The following is a 22,651-nucleotide window of genomic DNA, read 5'->3' on the forward strand; positions in this document are numbered from 1 at the left end:
ATTACAACATACAATGCATGGAAGAGTTATAACATTACAACATACAATGCATGGATGAGTTGTAATATAACATCAAACCATATAATGCAAGGAAGAGTTTGGTGGCTGTCAATCATCTTGCCTAATGTTTGACAAATGTTTAAGGACATCAAACCATATAATTCATGGAAGAGTTGTAACATAACATCACACCATACAATGCATGGAAGAGTTATAACATTACAACATACAATGCATGGAAGAGTTATAACATTACACCATACAATGCATGGAAGAGTTATAACATTACAACATACAATGCATGGATGAGTTGTAATATAACATCAAACCATATAATGCAAGGAAGAGTTTGGTGGCTGTCAATCATCTTGCCTAATGTTTGATAAATGTTTAAGGACATCAAACCATATAATTCATGGAAGAGTTGTAACATAACATCACACCATACAATGCATGGAAGAGTTATAACATTACAACATACAATGCATGGAAGAGTTATAACATTACACCATACAATGCACAGAAAAGTTATAACGTAACATCAAACCATATAATGCAAGGAAGAGTTTGGTGGCTGTCAATCATCTTGCCTAATGTTTGATAAATGTTTATGGACATCAAACCATATAATTCATGGAAGAGTTGTAACATAACATCACACCATACAATGCATGGAAGAGTTATAACATTACACCATACAATGCACGGAAAAGTTATAACGTAACATTAAACCATATAATGCAAGGAAGAGTTTGGTGGCTGTCAATCATCTTACCTAATGTTTGATAAATATTTATGGACATCAAACCATATAATTCATGAAAGAGTTGTAACATAACATCACACAATACAATGCATGGAAAACTTATAACATTACACCATACAATGCATGGAAGAGTTATGACATCAAACCATACAATGCATGGAAGAGTTGTAACATAACATTACACCATACAATGCATGGAAAACTTTTAACATTACACCATACAATGCATGGAAGAGTTATAACATCACACCATACAATGCACGGAAAAGTTATAACATTACACCATACAATGCATGGAAGAGTTATAACATCAAACCATGCAATGCATGGAAGAGTTATAACATCACACAATACAATGCATGGAAAACTTATTACACCATACAATGCATGGAAGAGTTATAACATCAAACCATACAATGCATTGAAAAGTTATAACATAATATCACACCATACAATGCATGGAAGAGTTATAACATCACACCATACAATGCACGGAAAAGTTATAACATTACACCATACAATGCATTTAAAAGTTATAACATTCCACCATACAATGCATGGAAGAGTTATAACATCACACCATACAATGCATTGAAAAGTTATAGCATTACATCATACAATGCATTGAAAAGTTATAACATTACACCATAAAATGCATTAAAAGTTATAACATTACATCATACATTGCACTGAAAAGTTGTAACATAACACCATACAATGCATGGAAAAGTTGTAACATAACACCATACAATGCATGAAAGAGTAAAAACATCACAACATACAATGCAAGGAAGAGTCTGGTGACTGAATAATCTTGCATCATGTTTGATAGAAGTTTATGGGAGAATTACATTGATTCCAACTTTGTTTTTATGGGAGAATAACAATTTATTTTCCTCCCTATCTGAAAAAGACTTCCATTCCTCCAAATGAAATCAAATGAACATCTTACCATTGATAACTATACCTCTATTGGCAACGACTGTTGGAGAAAACATAATTTTCTGAATTGTTCACTAAGCCAGAACTCTACATAAAATGAACATCTTACCATTGATAACTATACCTCTATTGGCAATGACTGTTGGAGAAAACATAATTTTCTGAATTGTTCACTAAGCCAGAACTCTACATAAAATGAACATCTTACCATTGATAACTATACCTCTATTGGCAACAACTGTTGGAGAAAACATAATTTTCTGAATTGTTCACTTAGCCAGAACTCTACATAAAATGAACATCTTTCCATTGATAACTATACCTCTAATGGTAATGACTCTTGGAGAAAACTATGAGCACTATCACTTCAAACATGTACAGAACAGCCAGAACTTGTCTTGATTGCATAGTTTACATGGATTGAATTATAGGAAAGCAAATTTTAAAGTAAATTATGTTTCTCTGAGAATACTTACCCAATCGCATTACATTAGGAATATTAGCCTGCTACCTCACGAATCCAGTCTTACTAAAAGATGAAAATTTGTCATCCCATATATACATCAATAGACAAAGGGTAATAACTCTTGCCCATTACCTCCTTTGGTACCACCAGGTGTCACCATGTTTTAGCTGAGCGAGATACTAATGAGGATGTTCGCATGGTGGGGTGTTTGGGAGGGTGTTGAAGTAATGTGATTGGGTAAGTATTTTCAGAGAAACATAATTTACTTAAAAATTTGCTTTCTCCTTCAAATACGTTCCCCAATCACATGACATTAGGAAAAAAAAGGAGGGGATGCTGAGCATCCGAACTCTACCTCAGGTATCCTTTTGGGAGATAAGTGGCTGGATTCCCCATATGAAAGGTAACCCACTCTCCTAATGGCACAAGCAACACAGCCCGGGATCCCTTGACCTGGGTCTCATATGGTTGAGAAGATGAAGTTGAGATCTTCTCACCTTAAAAAATGTTCACAGGCAAATCTACGGAAGTTAACAGGCTGTGATGATTGATCTAGTTGGGTCTGATGGCCATCTGTGCTGCTGCCACAGGATCTACCAGATCCAAAGTTTGTCTCTACAATGCAAAATCTCTGAGGTAAACACTCTAGAAGGTTGACTCTGCATGCCAGCCAATGGCTTCTATAATATCTCAGATTCAAAAATTTGAAAACGAGACTCACATAGATGGCTAAAGTCTCATGAATTGTAATATTAATGGGGCAACTCTGATCTTGTGAGATCTCAACGTATTTCAAGCGTAGAACCCGCTTCAACCACAAAGCACGGGCTTAAGGGATGATGACCTGTTTTCCAGCCTTCACTGGGAGGAGGAGGCATTTGCACATGCCATGACTTGTCTCTGTGTGTCTCAAGTAGTACATGAGAAAGTGGACAGGATCTTGCATGGCTGCTGGTCTTGACCTGTCTAAGGAAGAGAGGGGATGGATGACAACTCGCTGGTTACCAACAGATGGTAACCGGTTTTGGCTATGAAGCCTGGTTGTGTTAGCCTTTAGAGTGGAGGGCCTTCTTGCTCATGAGATTCTCTCAACAATCGAAGGCTTGAAGTATTTGAGAATAAGAGAGCAGTCTGGGCAGGGAAGGACTACACATGACAGTGGGTGCTGGAGTAGATTCAGGTTGACCAGAATCTTCCTGGATGTACTATCGCTTGAACAAGTAGATCGGTGACCCAGGGCTGGTCCCCATTGGAGAGGGGCTATCAGAATCACCTGGCCATTCTGAATCTATAACTCGGGCTTATTTTTAGTATCAACACTGAGGGAGGGAAGGCAACAGCCCATGACCCCTACCAAATGGCTGACAGTGCATCCACATCCCAAGATTTGGGTTCTGGAACTGGAGTGACAAAGGAGGGTAGCTTGTGATTCCACCTTGTTGCCAAGAGGCATCACTAGATGCCCCTGAAATGCGTGAATCCAAGTGAAGACCAACTGATGGAGGGACCATTCCATGTGAAGGATGTGACCACCTCTGGATTGATTTGTATTTTAATATTGAGACTGTAGCACCAACTTAGAAACTGCCAAATCAGAACACACAGGTCCCTGTTTGAGGAGATAGTTCACCATCAGAGTTGTCGGACCGAATGAGGACCATTTTCAACTCTGAGGTGATCTTTTCGGATATGATAGGTATTGATAACATCCTTCACTTCTAGGATGTTAATGTATAGAGGCTGTTCCCTTGGCTCCCATGTGTCGGTGACAGTAGTGAAGCAACAGGTGGGCACCCTCACTGTGCGCACTGGCAACTGCACCTACTTTATTTCTGCCTGGGGGATCTCCAGCAGGATCCCAATGGGCAGCCGACCTGGACTGCCCAACTAACAAGGGAATGATCAAATCTTGGGCATGATCATGACTGTTTGATTAAAAGGACATAAAACGGGATGCCAATGAGCTGGCAAGGTTCGCAGAAAGCGATGACCAAGTAGGATCAAGTCCACTTCCATACAATAAACCAAGGAGTTGCAAGAACTCACCCTCAGAAATCCAAGTCTTGTTGGAAACAGACTTGATCGTTCAATGATTCTGGTAATGCAAACACAAGTGGTTCGCTAGATTCCGGTTGGTTAAGAACTCCATACCCAGATTGGATGATGTTCTGGGATGGAGGAGGTCAGACTTTCCCAGTTCGTTAAAAGGCCTTGGAGTAGGATAGAATTTACCATGTATTTCTGTAAGATGCCACCCAGGTACGCTGCCATTGATGTAAATGACGTTGGCTGAACTGGGAGACAACACAATCCATAGTGTGAGTGAAAGCCAAGGGGATGATGTTGAGGCCAAAGGGAAGAACAGTGAATTGATAAACATTGTGTTGGTAAGCGAAATGGAAAAGCTTGTGAGAGATGGGGTGACTAGAGATGTGAAATCATGCATCAGTTAGATTGAGACTGATGGCATACTTGCCCCGTCTGATGGAGAGGCGGATTGACCTCACTGTCTCCATCCTGACTTGGGTGAGTTAACTCCAGTTCATGGTGGGTCTCAACCTGCTGTTTGCATTCTGAAAAGGAAATAGCCTTGAGTAAAACACTGAGGATTGTGGCCATTGCACAAGCTCCTGTGCTTTTTTTTCCTCCTTTTATCTCAACCGTATCTTCTCTTGTAAAAAGGCATCCATCTCCTGATCTGATGATATGAATACAACATTCATGAAGAGGGGAGAGGGGGAATGTTGACCCAAAGCCCCTCCAAATGACCTGGATCAGCTCCTCCTTTCTGAGGGAATAGGGAGGTCCATTGTGCTCAAAAATCAGTTTCATACCACCAATGTACAACTGCATCCTAGGGATCAATGTTGGCACACGTGTGACTAGGGAGTACCCCAGTTTTGAGGCCGCTTAACATCCCTTCATACTGATGGGGACTGAGTGGTTCAAAATGCTGAGCAGTGAGGTGGAGGGGAAGTTTCTGAGCTGCCTCCCTTTGATCTTTCTCTATTCTTCTGCCAAAGGAATGGTGACCCAAACAGGGTCATCCGGAAAGGGAGGGTATGATAACATGGGTGTGACATGAATCACCCATGTGACACACTGTATTAAGAACAGATTGGCCAAGCCTGGCATAGAGTTGGCCATGGTATGGTGAGCAGCTTTGGTTAAGGACCCTAGAAATCCTGGCCATCACCTCCCAACCATGGTTGTTTCTGGGTGTCTACAACAATATTCCTAACCAGCTCTGATAAGCATGAAGCAGATTTGTCCACCCTAAAAAACAGATTGGCGTACTTATGAACCACTACTACATTCTTGTCAGGAGATCGGTTCTGAAGGTGTCTGTCGCCGTAAGGTTCCTCCTTCTCAATAAGATCTATTGATTCTTTAGAGCAGCAGTATGGGTGGAAGCTTTCTAAGTAAGAATGTTTCCTCAATGGCAGCTTGAAAGCTAACTTCAGCCCATTCCATTGGTGGATTTGAAGGAGTTCCACGGCATGCATTATGAGATGAGGCCTTAATGGGTCTACTTGCAGCACTAGAGAAGACATAACAGGTGGTATGAAGACTCAATTCCATCCTAAGTAAAACTTCACTAGCTCTCCCTTGTGGACAAGCAGCGAACAATCGGAAGTCCAGCATTACTGGCAATACCGTCTGGTTTACCCAGCAAATGGTCAGCCTGCAACTGGCACTATAGAAGATGGTCTGGCTATCACCAGTATCTGCCACTCCAAAGGCCTGGCTGGACAGACAGATTTCTAACCGAAATTTCTGACATAAAAAGGGCATGTCACTGCCAGTAAGTTGGACGGACAGATCTTTCACTAAGATCCCCATAAATCATAGTTGGCTGGACCCCATGTTAGAATGGCTGGATGGCTGGCAACAGTGTGGTTATAATATGCATTAGATCCAATGGATTAGGTGTGAATGGTGTGTAATCTGCATGGATGCCTGCAGTATACAAACAGTATACAAATAGTCCGGCAATCACCAGTACCAGCCGCACCAAATGCATGATTGAACAGACAGATTTCTCATTGAAATCTCCAGTATAGTAATGATAAGATGCTGACGGCATGGCTAGATGGATGGACCTATCATTAAGACCCCCATACAATCTGGCTGTACCATTTCAAAGAAACGGTCCCCATACTGGGATGGCTGCACTGGCTGTATCAGCTGGACTGTTGGTGTTGGCTGGAAAGTTGGCAATGATGGGATGGCCAGTGACTGCTTGACAGTCTGTAATGGTATGGCATTATTAAGAGTTGGATCCAAAAGATCTGGCATGGACCCCATGCATCTGGACTTACAGGCCTGAAGTGGGTGTGCAGGGGTTGGTTGTTGTGCCTCGTGGGCTGATTAAATTGGGGAATACCACCCCCACCCCCAATATATAGTAAACAGTCTCTGAAATGACACAAGAAGAGAAAAACAAACCATCACTCAAAATTTGGCAGAAATTGTAAAATAAAGCATACAAGCTGCAGTAGATTGATAAATCTGCACAATAAATCAAATATGAACGTTGGATGGGCCCATCAGAACACAAAAACAACTGGACTGTCAGAGGATAAATGTATGATGTGTAGTCTGTACAACAGCAAAGCTAAAAACTGGCGGCACTTAGTGGTATCAGGGGAGGTAACGGGCAGGAGTTATTGTCCTTTGTCTGTTGATCTATACATGGACAAACAAATTTCTGTCATTTAGTAGGGCTGTATTCACAAGGAAGCAGGCTAATATTCCTAATGTAATGTGACTGAAGGAGAAAACATTTACTATACTTATAGTAGAAGAAATGCACTGTCAAAATGTTTAAACTATCTGGCATGCTTTAAATGTACTTATCAAATTATTTAAACATTTTTAATAACATTGGTTGTGTAAAATATATATATATGTGGCTTTTCTAGAGACCTGTAATAGTCATATTACTTCTGTCTAAGCCATAGCATGTCTAAGCTGTATTACTTATGTTAAAATAGTTACATACATACATGCAACTGCAAAATGCACACATCCAGATCTACCATTGCAGTATGTCTCGACAGATCTGGGTCTGTGCAGTTGGTAAGGAGAAAACAGTGGAACACCAATACAGATCATGATTTGCTGGTGCAATATGTGATGGCTGATCAGGGTCTATGTTGTTTATAGTTGGACAAAAAACTTACAAGCAAGTATGGCTGGTACATCACAGATAAGACAGTCATTATTAAATTGGGCTTATTTGAATACAAATAATTGTAATGTTTTTAAAAAAAAGAACTTTCAAGTCAAAATTCATTTTGTTCACCTTATAAAAAAAGGCATCATAATTTCAACAGTCTATGATCAAAACTACACAGTTCCTGTATTTCTTTTTTTCCTGTTCTTATTCTGTTTAATTCACATCTTTAAATGAAAACTGAGCAGTGTGAAAAATATCCTTTGTATCCCTTTGTCAAATCCATTCCAATTAATGAACAAATCTGGATTGATATCTTCTCATCTTCATGCATCCATTTTGCCTCTGTGCACCTGGACTCACAACCTTTGACCCCCAAACTAAGCCCTCATGACTATAACAATATAGCCGTGTAATGCTGAACGGAAAGCAAAGTCTGAAGTGATCGTCCTGAAATATGTAAAAACAAAAGGAGAATAATATGAAAGGAAAATATCATTAGAAATAATATTCAAAATATTTGTAGCTATACTCATGCAGATCTACAGTAAATTCTGCCTTAGCAGACACATGTAAATAAAGAACACCTGTACAAATGAAAATTCCTGCCTTAGCTGACACATCTAAATAAAAAACACCTGTACAAATGGAAAATTGTACCTTAGCAAACATCTAGATAAAGAACACAGGTATAAATGAAAAATCCTGCCTCACTAAACACATCAAAATAAGGAAGACCTGCACTAATGAAAATCCTGCCTTAGCAGACACATCAAACCAAAAAACACCTGTACAAATGGAAATCCTGCCTTTGCATACACATCAAAATCAAGAACACATGCTCATAAAAAAAAATGTGATAAACCCTTTTCTGTACATGTACATTTGTCAATCAAGAATGAAAGTTTGTTGTCAACTTCAAGAAGTGTCCTTAAAGACATGTTTTACTTTACAACGTATCAACTGAATGGAATCCATCAACAATTTCCACCACTTATTATTTCTAACAATGGAAGCATATAATGGATTTATGTCCTTCCCTACTTTACTTTGTATAAACTGAAGAATGGAGTTATGTTGCATGTATTCATTTTCAGCAGATAATGTGACTCCAGACAAACTTTCCCAATGATTTTGGCATCATGTTCATGGTACACTACTAATTTCTTCATTTTCGAGTGTCAGTGATCCTAATACTATTACAGCAGAGACTGGGATGTCTGCCATTACTAACATGTGTATTTCTGTCAGCTCTTTTGCTTGTAAACAATAAAACTGAAGGAGTAATCATGGCATAAACACTAAGTTAGCACCAAACAGTTTCATATATGACTAGCCAAAAGTCAAATATTTTACTGAAGAAACATTCATACTGATTCTCCATTTTCATACCTTGTAAGGGGCCGTCCATTTAGTACATATGCATTGGGGGGGGGGGTAACTCAAATGCATAGGCTTGCGTATGGGGGGGTCTACTGATAATGTACATACGCATAGGAAACGGGGGGACCTTGATAATAATTTGTCTAATACGTAACCTGTTCAACTGGGTTCAGTCGGCGTTGGAATTTTAGTGGACAATATACAAACTTTTTAAAGTTACGCAGCTTATTTCTTTGATGAGAGCCATACATTCAACGTCAGCGGATTATCTGTTTTATTAAACACGTTAATATTATTAATCCTTGATCACTTCTACATGAATTAAATATATGCCGTTCTATATAATGGGGTCGTGCATCAAGTGTACATACGCAAGGTGGGGTGGGTGGGTGTAAAAAAAGTATGCATGTGTATGGGGGGGGGGAGAGAGAGGGGTCAAGCTTTGCCAGATTTTTGCATACGTACTAAATGGATGGCCCCTTATTTACTGTCATGTCAAGTATATATGATTTGAATTTATAAGCACAAATGGAGGGATGTTATATGCATAAGGAATGTTATATGCACAAGATGATGTTATATGCGCAAGGGAACATAACAAGTGCAATGACATTTTGTAATAATTGGGTTATAGATATAGTTATAACCTATAATGTGCACGAGTGGCAAGCCATTTTTTCAACTAGCTGTTTTTTCTTCTTTTTTTATGTTTCATTGTGCATGGAAAAGTTCAAAGCAAGCTGTTTTCTGAGTAATTCATCCATTCATGGGAGACATTCCTCTTCATAAAAGTAACATCTATGTTGTAAATGTCAAGCCTTATATATTAAATAACCCTGTGTTCAGAATAGGTTATATGCAGTCTTGCCAGTCACAAGTATGGGAAGTTTCATGCCATTAATGTTACTCTGTAGGGGTAATCATATTCTGGTCAGTTTTTCTATGTCAGTTGTTTTAATGATTAAATATACATAACATGTTATCTCCTGTCATGTTACAAATAACTTTCTGTTGTATGCATAAGGAGACAATTCTAGTGCAGAACACAAAGTTCTGACTTGCAAGTGCATGTGAGTAATTTTATGGGAAATTATTTCCTTCAGTGCCAATTTTCTTCTTCATCAAGGTAATATCTGCAATGCAACTGTCACTGCCTTATGTATGAAATTGCTCAAATTTTGTTTAGTGTAGTTCTCCATGGGGTTGAGTGATTTTAGCATTCTGTGTGGTGTGACTATAACAAAGGTAACTGCATAAGACATTTTCACATGGCTAAAAAAAGGCAGTAATCACAGAAGAAAAATTTCATATGACTAAAAAAAGAATGCACAATAACCAACAAATTTTCTTCCGAAGTTGAAAGTGAACTGAAATTCCTTAATGGTATTTGACAATGTTTTCAGGAGATATTTAGATCATGGTCACCTTAAAATGGCTACGTCAAGTCAAATCTAGATCATGGTCACCTTAAAATGGCTACGTCAAGTCAAATTTAGATCATGGTCACATTAAAATGACACGGTCAAGTCAAATTAGATTATGGTCAAATTAAAATGGCACAGTCAAGTCAAATTTACATCATGGTCACATTAAAATGGCAAAGTCAAGTCACTGTATACATGTACAAATTAAGAACTTAAAAAGAAAATAGAAGAAAATAGTATGAGTGGTGTCCCAAAAAAAGTGGATGCATTTTAAGCAAATGAAAGACAGTTTTGCAGCTGAAAGCCACATAGTAGTTGGAACAGGATTCCGATTTGGAGGATAAGTTGTGTTTTTAAATCCAGAATAAATTTGCCCAGGTAAGTCGTGCACTGTCAGAGGGTGGTGCAGGTCAACTATTTTAAGTGACTCCTAATATGTACAAATATAACATGGATGCCACAGTGAAACAAGTACTCTCTGCACTGCTATACTTGAGAAAAACATACGACATGGTGACTTATTTAAATATGGTAGTGTAGTACTTTTCAAGATTCTTCCACATTTGTTACTAGTTTATTAGAGGTTCTGGATTCGAACCCTGGCCAAGTCATACCAAAAACTTCTAAAAATGGTACTAGTTGCTGCCTTGCTTCACGTCTGTGGCATGATGCCCCAGTGCTAGACATCACTATAAACTGCCACACTGCAGACATTTTAGCAGTATGACTGAAAAATTGTTAAAGCTACATTAAAAATCCAAAACACACACACACACATGCATGTGCATGCACGCACACACACACACACACACACACACATGCACATTTACAGTAGAGCCAATATTTACCAACAAATATGAATGAATAGAATTTTCAAAGACATTTACCCCTTTTAATAAAAAGTCACAATGACCTTATATATGGTGGAAAAATACTCTTAAATGTTCATAATCTGAGCGATGTGTGTGTGCATGTATGGCTTTGAATTAATGGATTTTCTGAGAAATAATCTAGATAATTCACTTGAGTGAAATACGATAAATAATTTTTCACTGCCTGTCAATAGATATTGATAACATTAGGACCAAGAAATTTTGGAACAACTCAAAGACACTTTCATGTTCAAGATGTAAATATGGCATACAAACAATCAAGATTCAAATCCAACAATGTGCAAATACTTTTTTGCTTGTGATCTTGACACTGTGATTGATGTGATCGGAAAATGGACATCCAAAGACAGCAGGACCATCTGCAAGGGGTGCTTGAGCAGTCAGTCAAACTACTGCACTGAGCAAGCCAAGGAACTGCAAAGACTCGCACTGTAATCCAATTCCTGATGGAAATCAACTCTACCAACTCTATAACACATGTATGTAATGGTAAACTGGTAATAAACTCCATGGACAAAAAACAGTGAATGTTCATGATCTGGTTTTTCTTGCTTTCCTTCAAAACCTACTTTAGCTAGAAGGGGCAAGAGAAAGTTCCAGCCCTTCAACATAGTAGAACCTTCTGTATGTTTTTGGAGTCTCTTTAAGTTGATTAAGTTGACCAGTACAGCATGACAATGTATTTTATATTTTTCATCAAGGCCAAAGGGCTAATGTTGAGACCAAAGGGGAGTGCACAAAACTTATAAATGATTTCTAGGTAGACAGACCAAGCAAATTTACATGAAGCTGGATGAATAGGTACATGTATCAGTCAAACCTAGACCAAGCAAATTTACATGAAGCTGGATGAATAGGAACATGTATCAGTCAGACCTAGACCAAGCAAATTTACATGAAGCTGGATGAATAGGTACATGTATCAGTCAGACCTAGACCAAGCATATTTACATGAACCTGGATGCATAGGTATTGGTCAGACTTAGACCAAGCAAATTTAAATGAAGCTGGATCAATAGGTAGGTCAGATCTTGACCAAGCAAATGTACATGAAGCTGGATGAATAGGTATCAGTCAGACCTAGACCATGCAAATTTACATGAAGCTGGATGAATAGGTATCAGATCTTGACCAAGCAAATTTACATGAAGATGGATAAATAGGTATCAGTCAGACCTAGACCAAGCAAATTCACATGAAGCTGGATGAATAGGTACATGTATCAGTCAGACCTAGACCAAGCAAATTTACATGAAGCTGGATGAAAAGGTACATGTATCAGTCAGACCTAGAGCAAGCAAATTTACATGAAGCTGGATGAATAGGTACATGTATCAGTCAGACCTAGACCAAGCAAATTCACATGAAGCTGGATGAATAGGTACATGTAACAGTCAGACCTAGACCAAGCAAATTCACATGAAGCTGGATGAATAGGTACATGAATCAGTCAGACCTAGACCAAGCATATTTACATGAAGCTGGATGAATAGGTACATGTATCAGTCAGCCCTAGACCAAGCATATTTACATGAAGCTGGATGAATAAGAACATTAACTTTCAGACCTAGACCAAACAAATTTAAATGAAGCTGGATGAACAAGTATCAGTCAAACCTAGACCTAGCAAATTTACATGAAGCTGGATGAATAGGTATCAGTCAAACCTAGACCTAGCAAATTTACATGAAGCTGGATGAATAGGTATCAGTCAGACCTAGACCAAGCAAATTTACATGAAGCTGGATGAATAGGTATCAGTCAGACCTGGACCAAGCAAATTTACATGAAGCTGGATGAATAGGAACATGTATCAGTCAGACCTAGACCAAGCATATTTACATGAAACTGGATGAATAGGTACATGTATCAGTCAGACCTAGACCAAGCATATTTACATGAAGCTGGTTGAATAAGAACATTATCCTTCAGACCTAGACCAAACAAATTTAAATGAAACTGGATGAATAGGTATCAGTCAAACCTAGACCTAGCAAATTTACATGAAGCTGGATGAATAGGTATCAGTCAAACCTAGACCTAGCAAATTTACATGAAGCTGGATGAATAGGTATCAGTCAGACCTAGACCAAGCAAATTTACATGAAGCTGGATGAATAGGTATCAGTCAGACCTAGACCAAGCAAATTTACATGAAGCTGGATGAATAGGTACATGTATCAGTCAGACCTAGACCAACCATATTTACATGAAGCTGGATGAATAAGAACATTATCTTTCAGACCTAGACCAAACAAATTTAAATGAAGCTGGATGAATAGGTATCAGTCAAACCTAGACCTAGCAAATTTACATGAAGCTGGATGGATAGGTATCAGTCAAACCTAGACCTAGCAAATTTACATGAAGCTGGATGAATAGGTATCAGTCAGACCTAGACCAAGTAAATTTACTTGAAGCTGGATGAATAGGAACATGTATCAGTCAGATCTAGACCAAGCATATTTACATGAAGCTGGATGAATAGGTACATGTATCAGTCAGACCTAGACCAACCATATTTACATGAAGCTGGATGAATAAGAACATTATCTTTCAGACCTAGACCAAACAAATTTAAATGAAGCTGGATGAATAGGTATCAGTCAAACCTAGACCTAGCAAATTTACATGAAGCTGGATGAATAGGTATCAGTCAAACCTAGACCTAGCAAATTTACATGAAGCTGGATGAATAGGTATCAGTCAGACCTAGACCAAGTAAATTTACATGAAGCTGGATGAATAGGAACATGTATCAGTCAGACCTAGACCAAGCAAATTTACATGAAGTTGGATGAATAGGTATCAGTCAGACCAACTGCATATGCACCACATTTATGGAAGTCTGACTGAATGAGCCATTTCCATCTTGAGCTTAGGCATCACATATTTATTGAGGCCAATGATTGGTCCAAGTTTTAAGTTGGCCTTTGACACAGAAAGAAACTGGAATAAAACCCTGTACAATTTTTTCCTCTCAACAATCTTCACTGCCTGCTTGTTAAATAAAGGCCTCATTCTCCTTCTGCACAATTTGGGTTTTCTCTAAATCTAGCAGAACATCCAATATGAAAGAAGAAAATTACAATGGATGAGAATGGATAAATGAAATCCCTAGTCCCTCCAAAACAACTTGGAATACCCATTCTTTTTTTTCTGACAAATAATTGGAAATTTCTTATTTTTTCAATGACTGCAGCTTATGCATTTATTCTGTAGGCCTGACTCACTTTTGGCAGTGGTGGACATTCAAACGTACCCTGCAGATTTCCTGTACAGCTGCCTTACAACCAAATTCAGTTCATTCCATTGTGGCATCTATGCAAGGCATTGGTGGTATTCTGTACAAGTTATCCTCATCATGGCATACATCAACAGGGCTCAGGAAACATTCTCCCAAGCACTTGTCCCTGGAACAAGTGAGTACTTGTTCCTGGGACAAGTGAGTTGCAAGAGTTACTTGTCAATGTCCTCATTATACTCAACACAGTTCTCCACTATACTGCTTATCAATTAACAACATGCAAGCTTAATACTAAATTGGGTCAAAACCATTAAAAAACTCTAATACATGGCTCCTTATAAAAACATATAACAACTAATGTAATACAACAAACTGCAGTCGCATACAATGCCATTTATTTCATAGTGTTGATCACATTTACACTGAAACCTTTCAGGAACCTAGGTGTCACAAGTTTCTTTCTCAAGGAGCTATCACAAACCTTTATGAGTTAGATATGGGAAAAGTTAATAGACAGAAAATGTTAACATTCTGTGGGTTTTTTTTGGTCAGACATTGTCACACTTACTGCAGATCACCACATATTTTCAAGACTAAACTTAATTATTAGTATTACCATCAATATGTTTTCATGCCAAAAGAAAGATGTCCACAGATATATATTTAAGTATGTAATTTCTATTCACAAGAAAATGTCAGTAACATGCATTTGAAATAGGAATTCCAACCATCTCAAGTTCAAGGGCTTGCTGTGAGACTGCAACATAATAAGTTCATAATATTTACTCTATCAAGTTTACTTCAGGTAACTAAGAAAACATTGTCATTTCCTTTGCAACAAGCAGGCATTTATAATTTATGTTCTTAAGTGGTGTGGAACTTAAATGTTTACTAGGGGTAGAAAATGCACTTGAGATCTATTCTCAAGATGCCAATATGCATCAACTCAGCCAAGCAACAAGTACATAGTAAATTTTTACTCAGCCCTGCCATTTTTACTCAGTAAGGACAAGAGGATGAGTGGTTTTCCTGAACCTGATCCATGTTTGTATGAAATGTCCCTGGTAGCATAGATGCGGCATTGCTACAAGTGCTGTATCCCAATGGCATTACCAGCCAATAAGTGGTACAGTTGATCAAAGAGATGGAGTTACACTCATTGTATGGACAGCTGGACTGGTTGGTTGGCAGCCAGATCAGCTTCATATGGTTAAAAAACAGGAATCTAACATGTATCATCAAGCTTGGGGAAAATGTCCTGTGCATCCAGATTTACAGACCTGAAAGCCAATGCTTGGACTAGGGGTGGGTGGGGTTTATGCCTTGAAATGGGGGTATACTACTCCATAAGGTCCAAGTTATCAAGAGACTGTGTTAAATGTATGGGCATAAATGGCCCTGAAATCACTAAATGTGTCATCATCAGTTCTTGTACTAATCAACATATCTGTAACTCTAGTAGTGTCTGATATGAACTCGGGGCCAGTACGTCCACTGCCCCTTGAGTCTCTACTTCTGCAGATGTGATAGTTGCTGTTGACATCATGCATGAACGTTTGATTTGGGGTGGGGGAAGGACCAACATGTCATCCACCACTATGCTAACTACTGCATCAATATGGCATCCACCTTAGAATGAAGACTCAACACATCACATCTGTCTGAAAGAGACTTAACAGATCTTTTCTTATTTTTGATGCTCTTTCTGGACATCACAGACCAGTGACTACATATGATACAAGCAGAAGAGGGGCCCTGAGTGGCCGAGCGGTCTAAAGCATTCTCCATTACGGATCACTGCCATCTCACCTCTGTCTGCACCGTTTCGAGTCTCGGATTCAGCTAATTTGGGTATGTGAGAAAGCTTGCCAGTTGCTTCTCGTGGGTCAGTGGTTCTTTCTGGGGTTTTCACGGGTTCTTCCTCCACCATTAATATTGGCCGCTATGTATAGCCTATCGTGTGCTGAAAAATGGCGTTACACCCTACAACAACAACAACAACAACAAGCAAAAGTGCATTTAGTACATGGCATGTTAGATGTGTGTCCTCACTTATTTAAACTGCCTACATGAGCTACATTTTGTCATCATTGTTTCACTGTAATAACAAGAATCAACAGTAGAGGAAGTATCGACTGCCACAAATCAACTGTTGTAAAGATCAGAGTCAATATCTATGTAGTACATGTCTAAATCATAAAACAACACATATCAATGATACCATCCTGAAACATGAGGTCAAAATAAGTCCATACTGCATAAAAAATTCAAATAAATATTTATCAAATATCAACTCTAATCATAACAATCTGTATTAAGGACCATATTACCTTGTAATTCATGAATTCCTGTATGGATGGAACTTAAGATTTTCAGGAGATAAAAAATGCACTATCTGACATTGCAAAGCTAAAGATTATATAATCCTGTTACTGGAAAGATTATTCATTCATGCTTTAAGATCTAGCAAAATCAACTGTGTATTACTGTTGTGTCCAGAATTCAATTTGGGCTGGAATTTATTTCTTCCAATTATTGAATCCAGTGATTATTATCTCGGGAAATACAGAGTGCTCCTATAAATAATAATATTCTTGAACAGAGAAATTCACTGGGATTTACAATGAATTCAAATCTAGAATTATATTACTGTGTTTCAACAAAAAAATGTTGGTACAATAACACAATTTAGGCTGCCACTTGTGTCTGTAAGTTAATATTTTTCATTTTCACTTTCTATTCTTGGGAAATAAATTATTTGATGAATTTTACATAGCCTGTTGCCTTTCACTCTTTCCTGTTACTTATTTTAAGAGCATGGACTCATAACAAAATACATCAGAATATGAGGAAAGATTCCTGATCTAGACTTGTTACAAGATCTGTTCTATTGGCAATATTAGTGGGAAAAGGGCAATAACTCGATCAAAACCAGATGTGAAAAGAAAAAGCATTTGAAAGGCATATCTACATAAAATAAGTAAATTATATACCACATGGCATCCAGTTGTGTGCATGGGTTGCAGAACTAAGCTGGTTAGAAGAAGTGCAAACAGGCAGAAAGATGGACAGATGATTATCATAGGACCCCAAAAATATGACCGTAATGTAAAACAATTAGCTCTTACCCTTGAATACTGATTCATTTGAAAGCACATGGACTGTTTTGAACACAGACTGTGGCACACATGTTTGACGTCGAAGTATTGTGCACTCCTTAAACCCTGGCTTCCAGTCTTTCCTGAACGAGAGAGTTCTTGTATTAACAATGGTAATGAAAAATATAGTATAACAATAATAGAATACCTGTTTCTTTTATTTAACAAGAAAGTACCAAAATGTAACATTAATAACAACCTCAATCTAGCATGTAGACAGGTATATAGTATTAGAAATATGGATAACCACACGGATGCATAAATAATCGCCATTTGAAAAAGGCCTCCTCAACAACATTAAGAACATAACCTATTAAATAATCAGAAAGTCAAACTGTAGTTCAATTATCAAACTTATTTTGTTAAGAAAAATTTACATTATGAACTTAGTGCAATGTTATTTTATGCCAAACAAATACTGTCACATTGTAGAAATCACAGCGATATGACTGAAAAAATGTTAAAGCTATTTTAAAAATCAAAATCTCACACACACACACATACACAAAGACACTTAATTTGTATTGTGTGATCAAACATTGTCCAGAACTGAGAGTATGAGTTGGGCCTATCTGACTAATGTATCTTTTTTTGTGAACAACATATTACATAGCTAATTTCTGCCTATGATTTGAGATTATATTTTAAGATCATTATTACATGGAAGTAAACATGTTTATAGATGCTGAGTTCAAGGTCTATTATTTTCTAGAAATTAAGAATGTTCTGGAAACAATTTATTTACTAATTTGATGGGAAAATGTCCCTCATCCTGGTCCTGTTACTGTGTCTTATCTTCTTATATAAATGTTGTATACTTAAGAATTATTCATTCATATCTTAACATCAGTCTTCAGAGGAATCAATTCTAGTTGGGTTTCACGTAATATCTGAGGATGATATTACAGAAGAATAAAAAACATTTGGAATGAACATTCTTGAACTCTATTGCTAGGTCTAAAGGCTCAAAAGCAGGCAATACATTTGAGATAAAGGTGAACTTGCTTAAAAGCTTGAGCATAACTTGTGCCGTTAATAGTACTGTCACCAACTGAAACCATGTAGAGATCAATATAAAATGGAAGTTTGTGTATGTCATTTATCAGGTGGATTCAAGGATTATTGTATAATTTAAATTAAGAGAAATAGTTGTAGGCTGTTTCATTTGATTCAGAGAAACTACACAATGGATTGGTAACAATGCAGTTCAATTATAGACCCACCTTAAGAAACGAACAGATATTTCCAGGTGAGGCGTGATAGATATTTTTCTTTCATAAAGGGATACAGATGTACAGAGAGAACTATATTAGCAAACTAATATATGGTAAGCACTAAAAACATGGTACAAATAGTGATAAATGAAAGAAAGAGTATGACACTCCATAAATCTAATGCCAGTCGTAAGTGTGTTGACTCCACCAACTGATGTCAAAACATTTATAGCTGTGATGACAGGAAAAAACTGGGTTAAGTACTTAGTTATGAACACAACAGCAATAGCAAGAGTTGGACTTTGATCCCGAGTCTACAGTACATACCATTTGGACATATTTTTAAACAATGGCAACAAACAATTTATACAGTTTCAAGCAAAATGCTTACTTTCTGGCATCTCGTTCATCTATTTCAATAAGGCTATCAATATGGAGGGTCTCATAGTCATCTGAAATAAAAAAAATAAGTACCATCTTACTTTTCAATTGTAGCTTGAACTCTGCCCACCATCATTCACATCAGAAAATCTTTCCTAATTTCACTAAACTCTGCCCACCCTCATCCGCATTGGAAAATCTTTCCTAATTTCACTAAACACAAGCTAATCTATGTTGCATAACACTTTGCCATCACTTGGGACTGCTCCATTAATATATATATATATATATATATATATATATATATATATATATATATATATATATATATATGCGCCCATGGGCACTCTAATTACTCAAGGAGTTCACAAGAAAATGATACAAAATTCTAAACTGTATCTATGGGTGACTACTTCACATTAAAATCCCTCTGCTGGATCCCAGGTATATTTACTAGAACAGCCCTCATGCCAAACAGCTGTAATCCCAGCTGCCTGACAATAAGTGTATGCATTTATGCAAGGCAGCAGCTGTAAGCCCAATTAATGGTCATAATAATGAGATAATAAAGTGCTAATTTTATGACTCTATGGTCTTAAACTAATTAACAGAAAAGAGTGAAAATCAACAAGTTTTGTAAAATTCAACAAATAATTTATTTCCCCAGAATACAGTGGTAATTTTAAAAAGAGCTTACAGTATTGTGAATTAAATCCCAAAATAGTTGTAAACGTTCTATCACACAAGTCCAAATGTATAGAGTTCCAATGAATTCTAGTGGTGTTTCAACTAAATTCCAATAATGAATGTGCTAGTGTGCCTGTAGTTTATACTGTGCTAATGTGCCAATGTCCTGGAATGTGGCAATGTGTTAAGTCTTAATGCAGCACAATAATATAATCCAAAAGGTCCTTGAATGAATTCACAATAGTTCCAAAATAATAACTTAGTCCAGGAAGTATTAATGAGCACTTTGTAATTCAAGTGAATAATCAAATAAATAAATCCACCCAAAATAAAAACTATACATAACAAAAGACTCATTCCACTTCAGATGTTAAGGTAAGAGTTAGCAATTTTGAAGTAAACAACATTACTAAAAAAAGTTAAGACACAATAATAGAACTAGCATGTAGGCCAATCTCCAGTCTAAATCATTCTAAATTGCCAACAATACTAGAATTTTCCAAGTGAAAAACAAATGTCCTAGACTCATATTCAAAGAAACATGTTTACTTCTGTTAATGATGATCTGAATATTTAATCTATAATCATAGAGAAATATTAGCTATGTACAGTATTATGTTCCTTAAAAAATAAATGTGACTATTCAGGTAGACCCATAACCTGATTTTGGACAAAGGTCAGTTACAGTTACAAAATACAGAATAATTGAGAAAAGCAAACAAACGATACAAATTAAATATATATATAACACTAAGCAAACTTGATTAACATAGAAGAATTTACCACTAGTAATTATTTTATTTACATTCAATCAAACTATAAAATAAATTGTTTCTTATATCAAGTACATATGGTACCGAAGCACTACACCAGGAGTGAGGGCTCAGTGTTATTTTGTTCTCAAGACAATACAGTGTTTTATTCAGAACTTCCAAATTTAAAGACAAATGGTTACCAACAACTACTGGTAAATATTTTGTGCTACAAAACCAATAATAATAATAATAATAATAATAATAATAATAATAATAATAATAATGTTATTATTTAAATAGGGTAACTTGATTAGTAATAGGGGATTTAACTGATTGTGTGTTGTAGTAATAGGGGGATTTAACTGATTGTGTGTAGTAGTAATAGGGGGATTTAACTGATTGTGTGTAATAGTATGGCAAACAAGTGACAATACAAAATGTTTCCACTTCAAGAGTGCAATATATCCAAGGTAAAGTCTTAATTTGGAAGTAACTCCCAAAAAGTGTATCCTGTTGATTTGAACTATTTTACATTAGACTGATACAAATTTATTCTCAAGATGAAGGCCTAATTAATATATACGGTCTCTTGCTCATTATTTGTACTCATCCATGATCTAGATGCTAATAAACACAACACATCACAAAATTAAATTAATGAGACTTGAAGAGTGGTAAGAAAACAAACTGATTAGATCCATGATGTAGATGCTAATAAACACATCACAAAATTAAATTAATGACTTGAATAGTGATAAGAAACCCAATTGACTGGATCCATGATCTAGATGCTAATAAACACAACATATCACAAAATTAATTTAATATGACTTGAAGAGTGGCAAGAAAACAAACTGATTAGATCCATGATCTAGGTGCTAATAAACACAACACATCACAAAATTAAATTAATGAGACTTGAAGAGTGGTGAGAAACCCAATTGAGTGGATCCATGATCTAGTGTTAATAAACACAACATATCACAAAATTAAATTACTATGACTTGAAGATTGGTAAGAAACCTAATTGATTTGATCCATGATCTAGATGCTAACACAAGATATCACAAGGTTAAATTAATGAGACTTGAAGACTGGTAAGAAACCCCAACTGATTAGATCCATGATCTAGTGCTAATAAACACAACATATCACAAAGTTAAATTAATGAGACTTGAAAAGTTTTTAAAAAAAACAACAATTGAATAGATCCATGATCTAGATGCTAATAAATACAACATATCAAAAATTAAATTAATATGACTTGAAGAGTGGTGAGAAACCCAACTGATTAGATCCATGATCTAGATGCTAATAAATACAACATATCACAAAATTAAATTAATATGACTTGAAGAGTGGTAAGAAACCCAATTGAGTGGATCCATGATCTAGATGCTAATAAATACAACATATCACAAAATTAAATTACTATGACTTGAAGGGTGGTAAGAAACCCAACTGATTGGATCCGTGACCTAAATGCTAATAAATACAACATATCACAAAATTAAACTATTATGACTTGAAGGGTGGTAAGAAACCCAATTGATTGGATCTATGACCTAGATGCTAATAAACACATCACCAAATTAAAGTAATATGACTTGAAGAGTGGTAAGATCCAAGATCACCTCATTAATATACATCAATCTCTCGCATTGCTGAAACAGTTCATGACCTTGATGATCGAAGCATATCATCAAAATTTCATTAAAATCTATCAAAAATATGGCTTCCAGAATGGTAACAAACTCAGCAGCAATCAAATTCAAGATTACATTATTGGTTTTCATAGCTCTCGCTCATTAACAAGCCTGTCAAAGGTCTTGATGATCTAAACCAACATTTAAAGAATGATCAAACTCATATCATGAAATATGCCTTCCAGAGGAGAAACAAAGCTCAACCAATGAGATGCAAGCTCATCTTATTAATTTGCATGGATCTCACTCATTATTTAGTCCACTGGAGACTCCAAAATTGAATCAGAAATATGGACACCGGAATGGTAACAAGCAATTGTTAATAGATCAACAACACATGACGGGATGGACAACACATGACAGACACTGGGCCATGACATTATCTCCCTTGGCATTATGGCCATTTGAGTTAAAAACACAGTCAGCCTCCAGACTCTCATCAATCTATCC

General features: G+C 36.8%; 1 protein-coding gene across 1 annotated transcript in view; it reads right to left on the minus strand.

The window, feature by feature from the left end:
- Positions 1–6,900: 6,900 nt before the first annotated feature.
- The window catches only part of LOC149808299 (DDB1- and CUL4-associated factor 15-like), an 84,508-nt gene continuing 68,757 nt past the window's right edge, over positions 6,901–22,651 (minus strand). The window contains exons 11-13 of the mRNA XM_089975761.1: positions 19,064–19,124; positions 17,429–17,541; positions 6,901–7,803 (exon numbers count right to left, since the gene is read on the minus strand). Coding sequence (XP_089831887.1) covers positions 7,748–7,803; positions 17,429–17,541; positions 19,064–19,124 — 230 coding nt within the window. The 3' untranslated portion in view covers positions 6,901–7,747. The remainder of the gene's footprint in view (positions 7,804–17,428; positions 17,542–19,063; positions 19,125–22,651) is intronic.

Source organism: Sinohyriopsis cumingii, chromosome 1 (genome assembly GCF_028554795.1).
Source record: "Sinohyriopsis cumingii isolate HCF-2022 chromosome 1, ASM2855479v2, whole genome shotgun sequence".
NCBI lineage: Eukaryota > Metazoa > Mollusca > Bivalvia > Unionida > Unionidae > Sinohyriopsis > Sinohyriopsis cumingii.